This window comes from Scyliorhinus torazame, chromosome 2 (assembly GCF_047496885.1).
Source record: "Scyliorhinus torazame isolate Kashiwa2021f chromosome 2, sScyTor2.1, whole genome shotgun sequence".
Taxonomy (NCBI): Eukaryota; Metazoa; Chordata; class Chondrichthyes; order Carcharhiniformes; family Scyliorhinidae; genus Scyliorhinus; species Scyliorhinus torazame.
The window spans coordinates 134,395,247-134,416,001 of NC_092708.1; the positions used below are offsets into that span (position 1 = coordinate 134,395,247).

Here is a 20,755-nt window from a genome sequence, read left to right on the forward strand (position 1 = left end):
TGTTATGGCTTAAAGTCTTGGCCACGAATGATATATCAACACCAAGAGATAGCCTTTCAGTGTTTGGTTGAAAAAAAAAAAAAAATCACAGATAAATGGGAACAATTTGCTTTCCACAGTGCTGTTCTGAACATATCGCAATTTTAAATTTTCACAAGTAAAATTAAACTCTACAATGAAATTATAGAATGAGTAGGATTACATTTTAAAGTTACAGTTTTGAAGTATTATCAGTGCCTTTAGCTTAAGCTGTAGTGCAGTGTTAATGTATTAACCCGACTTTTACTGACCAAACTAACCTGTCCACATTATTACACCAGTCAATGCTAATTGCCTACACTTTAGAAAAGGCACTTCAAAGTATTAATTTGAAATTCTATTACACATTTAGACCGAGCATAGCTAATTTTAATAGATATAATATTTCTTTCTATATATCTCAAATTAAAGTGATGCATTCTTCCTATTATATTTAATTAACTTTATTACAATACTTTTTTTAAAATAAAAAAACAATGCAACTACTTGCCAAAGTTAAGCATCTATTTGTTGGACAATGATGTTTAACCTGACTCACTAATGGTAAAGTAAAACAGGCCATCCTGAAACCAAAATGTGGGACAAACTCAACTGTATAGGTATTTGATAAAATCCTTCAAAGAAGTGACATATCTGCACGATTTTTATTTGAATTGACAAACAAAACATTTACATGAAACAAGAGAATGTCAAATCCTCTATAAATGCATTATCAAAGATATCACTGTCCACAAAATAAATCTGCACATCTTTCAGACTTGTCCAAAAGGAAACATTGTTTGAAGGTATTTCCTCAGAATTTGTTTGAAATGCAGATTTTTATTAATTACAAAAGATGACAACTGGAAATAGCAGTTTGTAAGGTTCTAGTGGAAACTACGTACAGATCAGCAGTTCTTCGCAAGACGTGGTTCCTTCTCCTTTAGCTGTGGCGTTGGTACTGCCCCAAGAGCTTTGGCAATACTGTTTTTCCAATAACAGCACTATAAATGCTATTTAGTGTCTTCTTGGGGAACTTTCTCTCCACCTGTCTTCATCCTTCCTGTAATCCTTACAACGCTCGGAATATCTGCTCTCCTGACGGTCATGCTTTCCAGATCGCTTATCCACACCATTTTTTGGGCGGTCCTCCTCACTGTTTCTTGAGGACATTTCTTTGCGGTTTCTCTCTTTAGATTTCGATTTTTCTCTTCTTCGACTGTAGTGATCATTGCCATCTTTGCTCCTAGAGCTGTTTCTATCATTTTCAGAGTGAGAATGGTTTCTTGTGTCATCTTTTCTGCATTCAACACGTTTATCTGTGAAGTCCCGATTTCTGTCTCGATCCCTGTCCCGATCACGTTTCCGATCACGCTCATGTATCTCTTCTCTATCATACCTAGCTGATTCATCTCTTCTCTCTCTGGATTCTCTGCAAGTTCTGCCACTATTTCTATCCAATTTGCTTTCCTGCTCCTCACTGCTGCCATACCTGCCTTCTTGCTCTTTTCTAGATCGTTCCCTCTCACTTGGTCGTTTTCTACTGTCCACATTTTCTTGTTCTTTCTTTTTGTTCTGTACCTTCTTGCGATTTGAATTTATATCATCTGTGAAGAAAGAAAAACGAGTCAATCACTATCAATGTGTTGGTTATAAATATTTTGTTTGGCTATCTTTTCACAAATGGAGATATACTTATTTAGGCTCAAAGATATGGAGGCTTGTATATAGGGTTTATTTCATATGGGCTAAATCGCTGGCTTTGAAAGCAGACCAAGGCAGGCCAGCAGCACAGTTCAATTCCCGTACCAGCCTCCCCGAACAGGCGCCGGAATGTGGCGAAAAGGGGCTTTTCACAGTAACTTCATTTGAAGCCTACTTGTGACAATAAGACAATGTGACATTCAGAGTTGCACAAATCACAAAAGTTTAATTATATTAATTGTACATCCAGGACGTGTTAGGAGTTGTCTTCAGTATCCAAATGTCTGTCTGTGATTTTTGATTTCAACTTAAAATAATACAGGTTGATTTAGGTTAAGCACAACTTCAATTAGATTGGAAAAAATAGATAAATAATTAGGACAACACAATTCAACATGCACGAGCATCATTTGCATTTCATCACCCCATAACTGGAGAAATAACAAAACCAGTACTAGGGCAGCAAGATGGAACAATGGTTAGCACTGTTGTCTCACAGCACCAAAGATCGGATTCAATTCTGGCCTCAGACTGCGCGGAATTTGCACTTTCTCAGTGTCTGCATTTTATGGGTTTAGTCCGGGTGCTCTGGTTTCCTCCCACAGTGCAAAGATGAACAGGTTAGGTGGATTGGTCATGCTAAATTGCTCCTTCGTGTCCAAAGGTTAATTGGAGTTTCAGGGTTACGGTGATCAGGTGGCAGAGTTGGCCTGGGCAGGGTGCTCTTTCATGGTGTTGGTGCAGACATGATGGTCCGAATGGCCTCCTTCTGCACTGTATGTATTCTATGATTCTATCATTATAATGACCATTAAAGGACAGCACGATGGTGCGTGCAGTGGTTAGTACAGCTACCTCACGGCGCCGAGGTCCCAGGTTTGATCTCGGCTCTGGGTCCTGTCCCGTGTGGTGTTTGCACATTCTCTCCGTGTTTGCGTGGGTTTCGCCCCCACAACCCAAAAGATGTGCAGGGTAGGTGGATTGGCCACACTAAATGGCCTCTTAATTGGAAAAAATGAATTGGGTACTCTAAATTTATTAAAACAAAAATAATGACCATTAAAACTGTAAATCTAGATTTTAAAATACCAGCCAAGGAAAAGTGACAAAAGTATTGTTCCCTTGAACATGACTCAAAAAAAAAATGCTATACCAGAAAGTGCCTTTCAGATTAAACACTTAAGTTCTACATAATTTAAAAGCTGCGACAAAATGCAGATTAGATGCACCAATAACTTGCATCTTAATTAGGGGCAGCACGGCAGCATTGTGGTTAGCACAATTGCTTCACAGCTTCAGGGTCCCAGGTTCGATTCCGGCTTGGGTCACTGTCTGTGAGGAGTCTGCACGTTCTCTCCGTGTGTGCGTGGGTTTCCTCCGGGTGCTCCGGTTTCCTCCCACAGTCCAAAGATGTACATGTTAGGTGGATTGACCATGACAAATTGCCCTCAGTGTCCAAAATTGCCCTTAGTGTCGGGTGGGGTTACTGGGTTATGGGGACAGGTTCGAGGTGTTGACCTTGGGTAGGGTGCTCTTTCCAAGAATCGGTGCAGACTCGATGGGCCGAATGGCCTCCTTCTGCACTGCAAATTCTATGATAATCTATGATAATTTGCATGTTAATTAAGTGCACTTGGGGAAGCAGAAGAAATAAAGTCATCTTCTACAAAATGGTATTCTCCCAATGGTTTAAATTTATTAAGATAGTGGATATGGACACAGTTTTGACAGATTGCTTGCAGCTATTCAGAACAATTAGATAATCGCTGTGTGCACATGTACAAATCTACATTACTTCCTTCATATCCTCAGTGCCGATTTAATCCCAAAGTTTATCAGTATTTGATGAGTTTTCAATCTGTTTTCTTCTATTTCAATCACATCAGAATAATGTGCTTCTTGGGGTGCATTTAAATATTTGCTGCATTCTACCACCTTTCAGTTAAATTTGTACTATTACCTGTCCATACATATAAAAAATATCAGTCACATAACCAATAGTAAATTCAGCTGTCTTTAATAGTAAGTTATTATACTCTCCAATATTTGTTTAAGTATTTCAGTTGAAAATTGGGAACATCAAGGATATATTTGAAAATCAATATGATTGAGCGCACAAAAAAAATAATAGTGCATCAGTACATCCATGCTCAGCTTGACAAATTACAAAAATCAGCTGGCTGTTAAGAATCCATCTGTTCTGGTGTCATGTGATCGTACCTTTAAGAAATGAGTGTTTATAAATGGGTGTGTATATAAATATCTGTAGTGAGACTACCTTTAAGAAATGGGTGTTTACTACTGCAGTGCTGTCAGAGTGGGTGGAGCTGGGCTGTCTGTCAGCTTTTTACTTTCGTTTTGAGCAGGCTGCAGGGTGTGCTTTAGTTTTTTTTTCCAGTGTTGGAGCTGAAGCCAGACCAAGCCGGTGTACTGCTGTTCTCTCTGCCATCAAAAGACTGTCTCTTGATGATTTGGTGAATTCAGAATTATAAATGTTTTCAGTAGTGACTTTAACCTGATGTGCTTCTGATAAAGGTTTTGTTTTTAAATCGAATGGATGTTAAAAAGGAAAGCTTAAAGTTTTACTTAGTGTTGTAGTCTTTGGGGTTGTATTTGAATTAATGGTTGCTAAGATGTTCACTGTATGTTTTAAAAAGGTTAACTTGAGTTCATAGAATAAACATGGTTTTGCTTATAAAAATACTTTTCCATTTCTGCTGTACCACACCTGTTGAGTGGACCGTGTGCTCCCCATACCACAAACTAGTAAACGTTGTGGGTCAGGTGAACTCCATGATACACTTTGGGGTTCTCTAAACCCTGGCCCATAACAAATTGGGGGCACGAGGGGATAAAAGTCTATCTATTGGATTGGCTTTGTGAACTTAAAGTCAGTGAGGGGTGAGCATATTGTGGTTGCTTTTCAGGTGTGGTATTTTAGTTTAAGTGGGGAGTGTGTTGTGGACAATGGCTCTTTCAGAGGCTCTGAAGTTTTTGGGGATGGAGACGGTCACACGCAGTACCTTACTGACAGAGACTAAAAGCAGACTGTTAGATTTGGCAAAAACATTGCAGTTAACATTACCTGACAAAATGCGAAAAGATGAGGTAATTATGGCGGTAGCTAAGCATTTAACGTTACCTGAGATACAGTTTGACTCATTGGAAATAGCAAAAATTCAGTTGCAAATTAAACAAATGGAACATGAGAAAGAATTAAAGCAGCTTGAATATGAAAGAGACAGAGAGGAAAAAGAGAAAGAGAGAGAGAGAGGAAAAAGAAAGAGAAAGAGAGAGAGAGGAAAAAGAGAGAGAAGAAAGGAAAACAGAAAGAATAGCCCTAGCAGAACAAAAAGAAAGAGAAAGAGAGATACAGATCGGGGAAAAAGATAGAGAGAGAGAGTTTGAACTTCAGAAAATGGCCATGAAACATGACAGTCAGTTAAAATGGTCAGGCATAAAGGGAAATGCACAGTTGGATGATAGTGATGAGAATAGTGAGAAAGAGTGTCATAGTTAAAGGCTTGGTGGGGATCTATTTAAATATGTCCAAGCATTGCCAAGTTTGATGAGAAGGAAGTAGAAGTCTTTTTCATTTCATTTGAGAAGGTAGCTAAACAAATTAAATGGCCACAAGACATGTGGGTATTACTGATTCAAACAAAGCTGGTAGGTAGGACTCGTGAAGTGTTTGCATCACTACTGGAGGAGGTATCTGGGACATATGAGGAGGTGAAAAAATCCATCTCAGCTGCATATGAACTAGTGCCTGAAGCCTGCAGACAAAGGTTTATAAAATTAAGGAAAGAAATTGGTCAAACATACATGGAGTTTGAAAGGATCAAACAGAGTCATTTTGATAGGTGGATAAGGGCTTTGAAAATAGACCAAACCTTTGAAGCTCTCAGAGAAATTATACTTTTGGAGGAGTTTAAAAATTCAATTCCTGATGTAGTGAGAACTCATGTGGAAGAACAGAGGGTTAAAACTGCGAGATTAGCAGCAGAAATGGCAGATAATTATGAATTAGTTCATAAAACAAAGATTGGTTTCTGACATCAGTTTCAGCCTGTGAAGGATAGAAACTGGGGGCATGAGAAATACTCAAGTGGTAAAAGTAAAGGTGATTTGATGGGAGGTAATAAGGAGAGTGTACCTCAGATTAAAAAAGAAATCCAGGAGGGTGGAAAAGAAATGAAAAGTTTCAAATGTTTTCACTGTAATAAACTAGGTCATGTAAAGTCGCAGAGTTGGTGGGTGAAGAAAAGCACTGGGAAGGCCGATGTGGTAAAACAGGATAAGACCGTAGGGTTTGTTAAAGCGGGAAAGGAAAGCCCAAGTGAAGGGAAGGAGGTGCAAAAGATTGTACAGCCTGATCAAGAGGTGATTGATAAGAAGGCACCAGATCTCTTTAAAGAATTTACTTGTGTGGGTAAATTTTACTCATATGTATCAGGAGGAGCAGGTAAAGAAGTCACAATTTTAAGAGATACGGGAGCTAGTCAATCTTTAATGGTAAGAGATGAGGAGTTATGTAGTTTGGGAAGAATGCTGCCAGAAAAGGTGGTAACATGTGGAATTCGAGGCGAGAGGAGTAGTGTTCAATTATATAAGGTAAGGTTGGAAAGTCCAGTGAAGAGTGGTGATGTGGTAGTAGGAGTAATAGAGAAACTATCTTGTCCAGGAATAGTTTATCTTGGGTAATGATATAGCTGGATCGCAGGTGGGAGTGATGCCTACTGTGGTTGATAAGCCAGTGGAAACTCAGACAACTGAAGTGTTGAAGGACGAATATCCTGGGATTTTTCCAGATTGTGTAGTAACAAGGTCGCAAAGTCACAGGTTAAGACAAGAGGATAAATCAAAGAGTGAAGATGAAGTTGGAGTGCAATTATCAAAAACGATTTTTGATCAGATGGTTGAAAAAGAACAAGAACAGGTGGAGGATGAGGCGGATACTTTTAGTTCAGGAAAATTGGCGGAGTTACAACAGAAAGATGTAGAAATAAAACAGATGTATCAGAAAGCATACACGGAAGAGGAATGAGAGTGGATATCAGAATGTTATTACCGTAAATTTAATGTCTTGATGAGAAAATGGAGACCTTTACATATGCAGGCGGATGAAAAATGGGCAGAAGTTCATCAAGTAGTATTGCTGGTAGGGTATAGAAAGGAGGTGTTGCAAGTTGCACATGAGGTACCAGTGGGAGGTCATTTGGGAATAAGGAAAACTCAAGCTAAAATGCAGAAACATTTTTATTGGCCTGGGCTACATAAAGATGTAGTTAAATTTTGTCAATCATGTCACACATGTCAAGTGATAGAGAAGCCTCAAGCAGTAATAAAACCAGCACCCTTAATACCCATTCCAGTATTTGAGGAACCTTTTACAAGGGTCCTAATTGATTGCGTAGGACCGCTTCCTAAAATGAAAAGTGGGAATCAATATCTTTTGACTATAATGGATGTGTCTACTAGGTTTCCAGAGGCCATTCCAGTACGCAATATTACAGCTCAAAAGATTGTGGAGGAGTTACTTAAATTCTTTACTAGATATGGACTACCCACAGAAATACAATCGGATCAAGGATCAAATTTTACCTCAAGGTTATTCAAAGAAGTTATGGATAGTTTAGGAATAAAACAATTCAAATGAACTGCGTACCATCCAGAATCGCAGGGAGCGTTAGAAAGGTGGCATCAGACATTAAAGACAATGTTGAGGGCTTATTGTCAAGATTATCCAGAGGGTTGGGAGAAAGGAAATCCATTCGTACTGTTTGCAATTAGGGATACACCTAATGAGTCAACCAAATTCAGTCCTTTTGAACTAATTTTTGGTCATGAGGTAAGAGGTCCACTTAAATTAAGGAAAAGTTGGTGAGTGAGATATCAGAAATTACATTATTGGATTACGTGTCAAATTCCTGGGTACGATTAAATAGAGCAGGTGAATTGGGTAGACAACATTTGAAAGTTGCACAAAATGTGATGAAACGGTTAGCGGACAAGAAATCCAAAGTTCGTAGTTTTGCCAGTGGAGATAAAGTTTCAGTATTGTTACTAGTGGTCGATGAACCTTTAAAAGCAAGGTTTTGTGGACCTCATCAGATTGAAAGGAAATTAAGTGAGGTGAATTATGCGGTAAAAACACCAGATAGAAGAAAGACTCACCGAGTATGTCATGTGAATATGCCTAAAAGGTACTTTGAAAGGGAAGGAGAGAAAAAGGAGGTTTTAATGATTCTCACTCAAAGTGATGAACCAAATCCAAACTGTGAATTTGACAGACCTCAAATTAAATTGGAAAACGAGGATGTTGTTAAAAATTGGGATAAATGGTTGAGTTACCTTCCACAGGAAAAACGAACTGTCCTGAAAGAGTTGCTGATATCACATGGGCAAGTTTGTGGAGATAAATTGGGAAGTACTAAAATGGCTATACATGATGTAGATGTGGGAAATGCTGTTCCAACCAAACAACATCCATACAGACTTAACCCCTTAAAATTGGCACAGGTTAACAAAGAGATTGAGAGTATGCTTAAAAATGGCATAATTGAAGTGGGTTGCAGCTAATGGAGCTCACAGATAGTGATGGTACCTAAACCAGACGGTACCCAACTGTTATGCGTGGACTATAGAAAGGTTAATGCAGTTACAAGAACAGACTCTTGTCCGATCCCATGTGAAATGAAAATCGCTTATTGTCACAAGCAGACTTCAAATGAAGTTACTGTGAAAAGCCCTCGTCGCCACATTCCGGCGCCTGTTCGAGGAGGCTGTTACGGGAGTCGAACAGTGCTGCTGGCCTGCCTTGGTCTGCTTTCAAAGCCAGCGATTTAGCTCTGTGCTAAACAGCCCCTGTTTGGAGGATTGCATTGAGAAAGTGGGACAATCAGCTTTTATTTGCAAACTGGACTTACTTAAAGGTTACTGACAGGTACCTTTATCCAAAAGGCCGAAGATTTCAGCTTTTATGACTCCAGATGGTATATACCAATTCAAAGTTATGCCATTTGGTATGAAAAACGCCCCAGCCACATTTCAACGGTTAACTAACAACATTGTTTCAGGATTACCCAATTGTGCGGTATACATCGACAATCTGATAATTTTCAGGCAGACATGGACAGAACATTTGAAACATCTGATGGAGTTATTCGATCGACTTCAGGAGGCGGGTTTGGTGATAAACTGAGCCAAAAGTGAATTTGGAAAATCCCAAGTCACTTTCCTTGAGAAGTTTCCAATACCCTCAAGAGGAAGGGAAATAATGCGATTTCTTGGCATGAGGGGATTTGATGGAACATTTGTGGAAAAGTTTTGTAGCGTTGATTGCTCCACTGATGGACTTGCTGAAGAAACATCGAAAATTTCAATGGACAGCGAACTTTCAACAGGCATTTGACTGCCTGAAAGCTGTGATAACCAATGCTCCTGTGTTGGGAGAATTGCAAGGGACTCTGTGATCAGATTGAACTAAAGTATCTGACTTTAAAGGGAAATGCCGAGGCGTAGAGAAATGGACGGATCGTGCAGAGACCTTCTTGTTCAGAGACTGTCAATTGAAAAGGATTTCAGTTGGAGGAAGAAAAACGAAAAAAAGAAAATGGACTATATTATTATACCTGTTTGCGTGTGTTGTTTGTTGAAAAGAAAAAGTATATTTACTGTGTGCATTTCTTAAAGGATAGTGAAAAGGTGAAAGATGAAACCATCTTGAAGTTGATGGGGTTTTTTTTCTTGGGGAGGTGTCATGTAAGAGTACCTTTAAGAAATGGGTGTGTATATAAATATCTGTAGTGAGAGTACCTTTAAGAAATGGGGGGTGTTTACTACTGCAGTGATGTCAGAGAGTGGGTGGAGCTGGGCTGTCTGACAGTTTTTTACTTGCATTTTTGAGCAGGCTGCAGGGTGTGTTTTAGTCTCTTTTTCAGTGTTGGAGCTGAAGCTAGACCAAGCAGGTGTACTGCTGTTCTCTCTGTCATCAAAAGACTATCTCTTGATCATTTGGTGAATTCAGAATTATAAATGTTTTCAGTAGTGACTTTAACCTGATGTGCTTCTGATAAAGGTTTTGTTTTTAAGTCATATGGATGTCAAAAAGGAAAGCTTAAAGGTTTACTTAGTGTTGTAGTCTTTGGGGGTTGTATTTGAATTAATGTTTGCTAAGATGTTCACTATGTTTTAAAAAGGTTAACTTGAGTTCATAGAATAAACATTGTTTTGCTTTAAAAAATACTTTTCCATTTCTGCTGTACCACATCTGTTGAGTGGACCGTGTGCTCCCCATACCACAAACTAGTAAAAGTTGTGGGTCAGGTGAACTCCATGATACACTTTGGGGTTCTCTAAACCCTGGCCCATAACACTGGTCATATCAATCGCTCCACAGACCTGCAGCTGTCCATATAGCAGCCATCTGTCCCTCAGATTTCTCCTACTTTGCTCTTCAGTTTTTAATGGCTTAGTTAAGTTCAAGCTATTTGTCCATCACAAAGTCTTGAGATGGCTGAAAACACTCAACTTATGTTGACATTAGTTCACTTTACTTTCATTTATGTGCATTTGAAAAAAGTTAGATAGCTGGAACTTTTGTCTGATTATGTCTTGAATGTTATTCTACACCAGATGAGAATGCTTATATTTGCAAACATTGCCACACACATGCATTATAACAATTTCTCTGGCACTTATGAAAACCTGTCAATGATTTAAAGTTTTAATGTTTTGCCTAAACTGAAAAAATTCAAAACTATTTGATACAAGTGTCAAAGTTATCCACCCTGTTCAACAACTGTTCTCAGCATTATAGGCATGACAGGGAAAAGTTGTTAATTCAAGGCTAAAAGCAGTACCAACTTGTATCCTTGTCATTTGTACACTGACATTCTGATTCCATGGGAGACTTCCGGTGCTTAACCTACTGCACAAAATGCCCATTATCCAATCAATGAAAATACAATCAGCGATGATGTCAACAAATAAAAAAGTAGAAGACCAAAGTCATTCATAGATTTAAGCGTTAACACACTGGAATAGTAAAACACAACAAAAGAAAACACTACGTCAAGTTCACTGATCTCAGCCAGAAAGCTGGCGTAGGCAGTAAATTGCTCTTTGTTTCTCTAGAGCAAGGAAAATTAAGATAGCATGTTTCATAAATTAATGGTGGTCATTTTAGAAACTTAACAGAACATAACAGCTATCCATGGAACTGTGCCTCAGCAAACAGTAACACCTTCAGCTAAATGGACAAGGGAAAGGGAAAACATTACTAGAGAAAATTGAAATATTTTAGTATCTAATCTCATGTAATCTGAAAGTGCACACTGTAATTTAGAAAAGTTTTGAACATGGAGGGCAATGCAAAAATGTTACGAGACAGAAACATGTTGCACAGCCATTTTCTCATGATTGTTCAGTTAGTACAAATGTTAACCTTACTGCACTTTAACACATCAGTCTTTCGAAAATACTTCCCATAAGATTTTAGCTCTAACTTTCCTCAGGCCTGGATGTCAATTGAATTTGGTCATTTCCAAAGTACGCTACACCGCAATTTAAGAATTAGTTGGAAAATCATGATTTCCACAGAAACCGAGTCATCCAAATTAGTTACTTACAATATTAGTAAAGTATTGAGTAAATTTAGGGATGAGACAAACAGATTTTTAATTAGTAATTAGAGCGAAGAGGATCAAAGGATATGGAGGGGGAAGCCCGGATTAGGCTATTGATTGGATGATCATAATGAATGGTGGAGCAGGCTCGAGGGGACAAATGGTCTTCCGCTGCTCCTATTTTCTATGTAATGGGTTGAAGGTTTATAGGGAATTCAGTCCGAGAAGGGTTATAGTGGAGTTGAGGCTGAGATGAAATCAACCATGAACGGTAGAGCAGGCGAGAGGGGCTGAATTGCCTACTCCTGCTCCTAGATCTTATGTTCTCAATATTTGATCATGAAAAAAATATGAATTTTTCCTGTATAAAATACTGTGAGTTTCCCATTATTGTTGCACTTGCCCAGAAACATGCGAGTGAGGCGAGAAAGAGAAAAGCTCTGTCACTAGGTAAGGTAAAAATCAGGAATTTGACACTGTTCGTGTGCAGCTTCTAGTGATAAATTCAATAGCAAATTAGTGGGAGTGCTAGAGAAAAGTAAAGCGTATGTGGGGCAGAATCCTTCCAATAAAGTGCATGTGGGGTATTAGGTCAAAAATGACAGTAAAAGTACATACTCGAGCCACTGCTGCTGCTGGAGGATGAGGAGCCACTGCCACTAGATGATCCAGAACTGCTATCACTGTCACTACTGCTGCTACTGCTACTTTCTGATCCTGAATCAGTGGATGAATCTGAATCCGAATCAGAGGAGGAAGAGGATGACGAAGAAGAATCTGATGATTCAACATCCTGCCGCTGAGTCATTATTATTTTTGGTGCATTTTTCAAGTGTTCCCGCAATTCATCTCTAAATTGGATAAATTGGAAAAATACAATCAATATTACTGAAACTAAATTCAAAATAAATTAAGTACTGTGAAGAAAGAGATTGGAACTATACATACGTTAGCCCTCCAAGACCAATAGATGTAAAGAAATTGATAGCAAATCGTGTGTTGCGTGGATTATCCCTGGGAAAGAGACCTTCAAAGAAAGGTTGCAATGTCCTGCAAAAAAACATAAACAAAACTTTAATGCAACATAACCTCAAATTATGTCAATGGTTTTGCTGAAGTCTCACTGCAGATTTTCAAATTACATGTTTAATTTCAAAAGTAGTCAAAAATAACTTGTGATAAATATTCATGCACCAAACGATCAAACAATCAAATTTCATTAATTTCTTACTTGTTTTTTGCCTGGTTAATTAATTAAGCTAATTATATAAATGGAGATGGGCAAGTGCTTAATTTGAAGTTTTACATAAATACAGCTTTGGATGTAATTTTGTTTCAACACAATCCTACATTTGAGTGGAAGATTCCCATCTGACATTTCATATGCAAAATCTTTTGGGGAGGAGTCGTCGCAGAGCAGCTCAACCTTAAGCAGCAAGATAAGCAAGTTCAAATTAGCCTGGGCAATGTTGTGAAGTTCTGTGACCCGATAATACCATGATGCTGACATTCCAAACTTCAGTAGACTCCCAGGCTTGGATGACTCCAGGGCAGCTGCTATTTTAGGACACACATGGTTACTTCTCAGTGCCATCTCTGGAGTGGTTTAGCAGCAAAGAGACCAGACTCAAGGTATTCTGTACAAGCATTTGTAAGAGGCTACATTTTTATCTATTCCCATAGTTTTGCGAACCAAAATGAATACTTGAGCCATTATCATAGATTTTTCTGCTCTTTCAAGACTGCAAGAAAATACACAGCAATGTAGACTGTAGACGTCACCGCTCCCCATGGCCCCAGGGAAATATTCATGGAGTCTGGTGGTAGCGGCGACGCTGACGATCTGGAGGCAGTTGCGCCAGCACTTTAGGTTGTGGGTGGGGTCAAGGGAAATGCCAATGCGAAGGAATCACAGATTCGAGCCAGGAAGGTGGGATGGGAATTTTCGGAGATGGGAAGAGAGGGGAGCTAGGGTATTAAAGGATTTGTTTTTGGGAGGCCGGTTTGCGAAGTTGGAGGAGAAATATGGGTTGGGGGCAGGGAGAGATGTTTAGGTATATACAGGTCTGAAATTTTGTTGGAAGGGAAATTGACGACGGGGGTAATGGAGAAGCGGGTGGTGTCGGCGATTTATGGGATGATTCTTGGGAAGATAAGGTATCGCTTGAGAGGATTAAGGCAAAGTGGGAGGCAGAGTTGGGGGAGGATATTGAGGAGGGGATCATGGTGTGAGGTACTCCGGGTGAGTGCGTCAACTTTGTGTGCGAGGTTGGGGCTGATACAGTTGAAGGTGGTGTATAGGGCGCACCTCACAAGGGCGAGGATGAGACGACTTTTTGAGGGTGTGGAGGATGTTTGTGAACGGTGTGGGGGGGGCCCCCACTAATCACGTTCATATGTTTTGGTCCTGCCCAAAACTGGAGGGGTAGGAAGGAGGTCTTTAAGGTAATCTCAAAGCTAGTGCACGCAAGACTCGAACCGGGTCCCCAAGAAGCCATATTCGGGACGTCAGACCGGCCGGGGTTGGAATCGGGTGCGGACGCAGATGTCTTGGCCTTCGCCTCGCTGATTGCCCGAAGGTAGATTCTGTTGGGGTGGAGGTCGGCTTCTCCACCCTGTGCCTCGGTGTGGCCGGGGGGGGGGGGGAGTGATTTGCTGGAGTTCTTAATGCTTGAGAAAGTAAAGTTTGAGTTGAGGGGGAGGATGGAAGGGTTCTACAACTCATGGACCTGGTTCATCATGCATTTTCATGAATTGGATGACATCAAACATGGGGGGAGGCTGGGAGGGGGGGGTTTGGAATGTATGAGCTATTGATTCTTTTCTATTGGTGTTTTGTATTCAAAATGTTGGGAGCTGTTTGAGGGTGGGTGGAATTAGTGGATTGTTGGCTGGGGGAGTGCCATTGTATTTGTTGTTATTATTGATTACCTGTTCTAAATTTTTATGAAAATGTGAAAAAGGAGAATAAAAATATTTATAAAAAAAGCAATTGCAAAGGTGATATGTAAATTCAGTTCAGTCAATTCCAACCTAACTCCTGGTGGAGGGGACCAGAGTTTAATGGTTCATTCAGACAATTCACTTAATAGAACAGTTCAGTTTAACTGCTGCACCAGTAATCATAAACCCAGCAAAATAGCATCAACACGAAAAATACTAATGATCCCGATTTTGACATCTAAGATCTGCCGAGACAAACTAAAGTTTGCAACCAACTGAAACAAGCATGGCAATTAAACTTTTGAAGCATTAGTGCTTTATTTTGAATAGTAAACTGTTGCTTCAATAAGGAAGATTCAATTACTGTTCTTCAAAGGTTAAGAGTTGTTTCACAATGGGCCGCTTCTGAAAGCAACAAGCACATTGTCATCAAATACACAGCAATTGTTACAATTTGATGTTTCAACTGAAAATAGTTTAAAACAAATGAGTGTTCGAGCACCGAGTCAGTTGATTGTTGGGGTCATTTCACCACGACGTACCACGCTCTTATCGGGAGCCCCAATGGAAATTTTTTACGGCCAAACCCAATGTGAGGTGACAAAGGAAGAAGTCCCCCCCGGGTGTGGATGGAAAGGAGTGACAGCAGTGTCCAGATTGCGGAGGATCCTCTGGAGCAGCGGCAGGGAAGAGAAGGGAGAAGCAACATGGCGGCTGAGGGAGCCCAGATGGTATGGGGCCCGGAACAGCAGGAGTTCCTCCGACGATGTGTGGAGGAGCTCAAGAAAGAGGTGCTGGCGCCGATGTTACTGGCAATCGAGGGATTGAAGGAAACACAAAAGGTCCAGGCGATGGAACTCCGTGGAGTGAAGGCAAAGGCAGCCGAGAACGAAGACGAGATACAGGGCCTGGTGGTAAAAACGGAGACGCACGAGGCACTACATAAGAGGTGTATAGAAAGGCTGGAAGCCCTGGAGAACAGCTCGAGGAGGAAGAATCTAAGGATTTTAGGTCTCCCTGAAGGGACAGAGGGGGCTGATGCTGGGGCGTATGGGAGTACGATGCTCCATACTCTAATGGGAGCTGAGGCCCCAACGGGCCTCCTGGAAGTGGAGGGAGCGTACCGGGTCCTCGTGAGAAGACCAAAGGCAGGGGAAACACCACGAGCAACAGTGGTGAGGTTCCACCGCTACAGGGACAGGGAGATGGTCCTGAGTTGGGCTAAGAGGACACGGAGCAGCAAGTGGGAGAACGCGGTGATACGCGTATATCAAGATTGGAGTGCGGAGGTGGCGAGAAGGAGGGCGAGCTTCAATCGGGCCAAGGCGGTGCTCCATAGGAAGAAAGTCAAATTTGGGACGCTGCAGCCGGCAAGATTGTGGGTCACACACCAGGGCAAACGCCACTACTTCGAGACGGCGGAGGAGGCATGGACATTCATTCAGGAAGAGAAATTGGACTAGACTTGAGAAATTGATGTCTGGAGAGAGGTAGCGAGGTGGTGGCACAGAAATGCAAAGTGGGGAGAGGGGAGGGCTAATACGCAAGAATGTTGGACGGGGAATTTGTTCTCCCCCTCCTGAGGGGACACACACAATGGAATGTGGGCGCCGGTGGAAAAGGACAGGGAAGGGGAATGAGGGAACTGCGCAATTAGGGGCGGGGCCGAGAGGGAAGCGCGGGTTTTTTCCCGCGCTATGGAAATTGAGGCGGGAAAAAGGGCGCAGGAAGGAAGGGGGCCTCACACGCGAGGGAGGTCAAAGGATAAACGGGGGAAGCCAAGGTCAGCCAGAGTTAGCTGACTCCCGGAAGCAATATGGGGGGAGCAATCAAGCTAGAGGGGAATCTAGCCGGGGGGGGGGGGGAGGAGAGAGAAGAGATCAACTGGGTTGCCGCTGCTGAGGGTAAGGGGGCGCTGATACGAGACGGTCGGGACGGGAGGGCGCCGTCTGGGGGACAGACGGGTGCGTGGGACCTGGGTGAGGAGCTGGCTTAAAAAAGGGGATGGCTAGTCGACGAGGAGGGGGGGGGTAAATGGCCCCCCCCAACCCGGCTGATTACGTGGAATGTGAGAGGTTTAAATGGGCCGATTAAGAGAGCAAGGGTGTTTGCGCACTTAAAGAGACTGAAGGCGGACGTGGTTATGCTCCAGGAGACGCACCTGAAATTGGCGGATCAGGTTAGACGGAGGAAAGGATGGGTGGGACAGGTATTCCACTCAGGGTTAGATGCGAAAAACAGAGGGGTGGCAATACTGGTGGGGAAACGGGTACTGTTCGAGGCTAAGACCATAGTGGTGGATAGTGGGGGCAGGTACGTGATGGTGAGTGGCAGATTGCAAGGTGAGGCGGTGGTGCTGGTGAACGTATATGCCCCGAACTGGGATGACGCGGGATTCATGAAGCGAATGCTGGGACATATCCCGGACCTGGAGGCGGGAAGCTTGGTAATGGGGGGGGGGGGGATTTTAACACAGTGCTGGACCGGTCGAGATCCAGGACCGGGAGAAGGCCGGCAGCGGCCAAGGTGCTTAAGGGATTTATGGAGCAGATGGGAGGGGTAGATCCGTGGAGATTTACTAGTTCGATGGGGAAAGAGTTTTCCTTCTTCTCCCACGTCCATAAAGTATACTCCCGGATAGACTTTTTTGTCTTGGGAAGGGCGCTGATCCCGAAAGTGGCAGGAACGGAGTACTCGGCTATAGCCGTTTCAGATCACGCCTCACATTGGGTGGATCTGAATCTAGGCGAGGAAAAGGAGCAGCGCCCACTTTGGAGATTAGACATGGGACTACTGGCGGACGAGGGGGTATGCGGAAAGGTGAGGGGATGCATCAAAAGATACCTGGAGGTCAATGATGGTGGGGAGGTCCAGGTGGGGGTAGTATGGGAAGCGCTGAAGGCGGTGGTTAGAGGTGAGCTGATTTCCATTAGAGCCCACAAGGGGAAACAAGAGGGTAAAGAAAGAGAGAGATTGGTTGGGGAAATTCTGAGGGTGGATAGGCAGTATGCGGAGGCCCCGGATGAAGGGCTATACAGGGAAAGACGAAGACTACAGACGGAGTTTGACCTACTGACCACGGGAAAGGCGGAGACGCAGTGGAGGAAGGCACAGGGAATACAATATGAATATGGGGAAAAGGCGAGCCGGCTGCTGGCCCAACAAATTCGAGAGAGGGGGGCGGCGAGAGAGATCGGAGGAGTTAGGGACGAAATGGGAAAGATGGAGCAGAGAGCAGGGAAAGTGAACGAGGTGTTCAAGACATTTTATGAGAGGCTGTATAACTCCCAACCCCCGGAGGGGAAAGAGGGAATGATACACTTTTTGGACCAGCTGGAGTTCCCGAGGGTGGAGGAGCAGGAGGTGGCAGGTCTTGGGGCGCAGATTAAGGTGGAGGAGGTGATCAAAGGAATTGGGAATATGCAAGCAGGGAAGGCCCCGGGACCAGATGGGTTCCCGGTGGAATTTTACAGGAAGTATATGGTGGCGATGGATGCAGAGAAGGCATTCGATAGAGTGGAGTGGGACTATTTGTGGGAGATGCTGGAGAGATTTGGGTTCAGGGAGGGGTTCATTAGATGGGTTAGACTCCTGTACGGGGCCCCGGTGGCAAGCGTTGTTACAAATAGGCAAAGATCGGGGTACTTCCGATTACATAGGGGTACAAGACAGGGGTGCCCCCTGTCCCCGTTACTGTTCGCGTTGGCAATTGAGCCATTGGCCAGAGCGCTGAGGGACTCTAAGAAGTGGAGGGGGGTGCTTAGAGGGGGAGAGGAACATCGAGTGTCACTATATGCAGACGATTTACTGCTATATGTGGCGGATCCACTAGAGGGGATGCCAGAGGTAATGCAGATACTCAGGGAGTTTGGAGAGTTCTCGGGATATAAATTAAATATGGGAAAGAGCGAACATTTTGTGATGCACCCCGGGGAACAGGGCAGGGGGATAGATGCTTTGCCGCTGAGGAGAGTGACAGGGAATTTTCGATACCTGGGGATTCAGGTGGCCAGGAACTGGGGAACCCTACACAAACTTAACCTGACGCGACTGGTAGAGCAGATGGAGGAGGACCTTAAGAGGTGGGATATGGTGCCCCTGTCATTGGCGGGCAGAGTACAGGCGGTCAAGATGGTGGTCCTCCCGAGGTTTCTTTTCGTGTTTCAGTGCCTCCCCATCCTGATTACTAGGGCCTTTAAAAAAAAAAAAATAGATAGGAGCATTACGAGCTTTGTATGGGCGGGAAAGACCCAGAGGGTAAAGAGGTGGGTACCTGCAGCGCAGTAGGGACAGAGGGGGATTGGCACTGCCGAGTCTGAGTGACGACTATTGGGCCGCCAATGTGTCGATGGTCGGTACGTGGATGAGGGAAGAGGAAGGTGCGGCGTGGAAAAGGCTGGAGATGGCGTCCTGTAAGGGAACAAGCCTGAAAGCGCTGGCGACGGCGCCGCTACCGTTCTCCCCGAAAAGGTACACCACAAACCCAGTGGTGGTGGCGACCTTGAAGATCTGGGGTCAGTGGAGACGACACAGGGGAGTGACGGGTGCCTCGGTGTGGTCCCCGATAAGGAATAACCACAGGGTCGTCCCGGGGAGGATATATGGGGGATTTCAATGTTGGCAGCGGGCAGGAATTAGGAAGCTGAAGGACCTGTTTGTGGATGGGACGCTTGCGAGTTTGGGAGCATTGGAAGAAAAATATAACTTGCCACCAGGGAATGCTTTCCGATACATGCAAGTGAGGGCATTTACGAGGCAACAGGTGAGGGAATTTCCGCAACTCCCGACGCAAGGGATCCAGGATAGAGTGATTTCGGGGGCATGGGCTGGAGAAGGTAAAGTGTCGGAAATATACAGGGAGATGAGAGACGAGGGGGAGACAATGGTAGAGGAGCTGAAGGGAAAATGGGAAGAGGAGCTGGGGGAAGAGATTGAGGAGGGGCTGTGGGCAGATGCCCCAAGCAGGGTACATTCCTCGTCCTCATGTGCCAGGCTTAGCCTGATTCAATTTAAGGTTCTACACAGGGCGCATATGACGGGAGCAAGATTGAGCAGGTTTTTTGGGGTGGAGGATAGGTGTGGGAGGTGCTCGGGAAGCTCGGCGAACCACACCCACTTGTTCTGGTCGTGTCCGGCACTGCATGAGTTCTGGGAGGGTGTGGCAAGAGTGGTCTCAAAGGTGGTGGGGGTCCGGGTCAAACCAAGCTGGGGGTTAGCTATATTTGGGGTTGCAGAAGAACCGTGAGTGCAGGAGGCGAAAGAGGCCGACGTTCTGGCCTTTGCGTCCCTAGTAGCCCGGCGTAGGATTCTACTTATGTGGAAAGAAGCGAAGCCCCCGGGCTTGGAGGCCTGGATAAACAACATGGCAGGGTTCATAAGACTGGAGCGAATAAACTATGCGTTAAGAGGATTGGCTCAGGGGTTCACCAGGCGGTGGCAACTGTTCCTTGACTATCTCGCAGAACGATAATGGAAAAACAGAAAGGACAGCAGCAGCAACCCAGGGGGGAGGGGGGCGGAGGAGAGGGGGGGGGGGGGTATTATCCTGTGTTTTTGTTTTTTGCCAGTTGTTGATATTTGCTTTTTGTTTATCTCTTTTTTCATTTGTTGTTAGTTTAATATATTATTTAAATAACGTTTAATGCATATTCCTTTATTAAGTTGTAAAAACGGAAAATCTCTGTTTGAAAAATGTCAATAAAATATATATTTTTAAAAAACTCACAAAAATAAACTTTCATGCAAAACAGTTTAACACTTACATGTCCTGTAGCCTTTGATTTAGTTTGGGAAGCCCCATATATTCACAAAGCTCTTGAAAAAGGATCTTCACAAATATTCTGCTGGAAGATGTTGTTGTTTCTTCACTTAAATGGACACAATCAAGAACCTACAGAAAGGCAGGGAAACTGGACTGAAACTTATGCCTAAACGTAATGCGTACATCAACCAATTAAAACAAAATTCTGAGTGTCTCCCCCAGTAATAATATCATGAATTTTCACAGGTGTAAAATATTTTAAAATGATACTTGTCAGCAGCTGAGTTAACGTGAAAATTGAGGAGCAAGAAAAGGCCATTCTTCCCATCAAGCTCGCCTTCCCCAGACAGGGATAATGCCATTAATACACCAATGGATTTCCAATGTGTATGGCAAGTTCAGAATATACAAACAAATGTTGAATTTACATCAAGTCTTAAGGTTACAGTTAGAATACGGTGTACAGATTTGAACTCCACACTGTAGAAAGGATGCTGAGACAATCAAGAGAGTATACTTTCGATTGACTAGGCCTGTGCTTGGCATGAAAAAAATAGAAATACGAAGGATGTTCAGTATTGAGGTAATTGAGATAGGTAGTTTGAACAGAGAAAATGTGCTTTATAATTATTTTGTTATGGGATAGAGAATACAGAAACCTAGAGTTCCCAGTTATTGAGGGTGTATAGAATGCAGGGGC

General features: G+C 43.1%; 1 protein-coding gene across 2 annotated transcripts in view; it reads right to left on the reverse strand.

The window, feature by feature from the left end:
- Window positions 1–669: 669 nt before the first annotated feature.
- The window catches only part of cwc22 (CWC22 spliceosome associated protein homolog), a 149,315-nt gene continuing 129,229 nt past the window's right edge, over window positions 670–20,755 (reverse strand). For both annotated transcript variants that reach the window (XM_072477461.1, XM_072477472.1), the window contains 4 exons: window positions 20,057–20,184; window positions 12,300–12,401; window positions 11,970–12,202; window positions 670–1,625 (listed from right to left, as the gene is read on the reverse strand). In XM_072477461.1, the coding sequence (XP_072333562.1) occupies window positions 1,036–1,625; window positions 11,970–12,202; window positions 12,300–12,401; window positions 20,057–20,184 (1,053 nt within the window). In that variant the 3' untranslated portion in view covers window positions 670–1,035. The remainder of the gene's footprint in view (window positions 1,626–11,969; window positions 12,203–12,299; window positions 12,402–20,056; window positions 20,185–20,755) is intronic.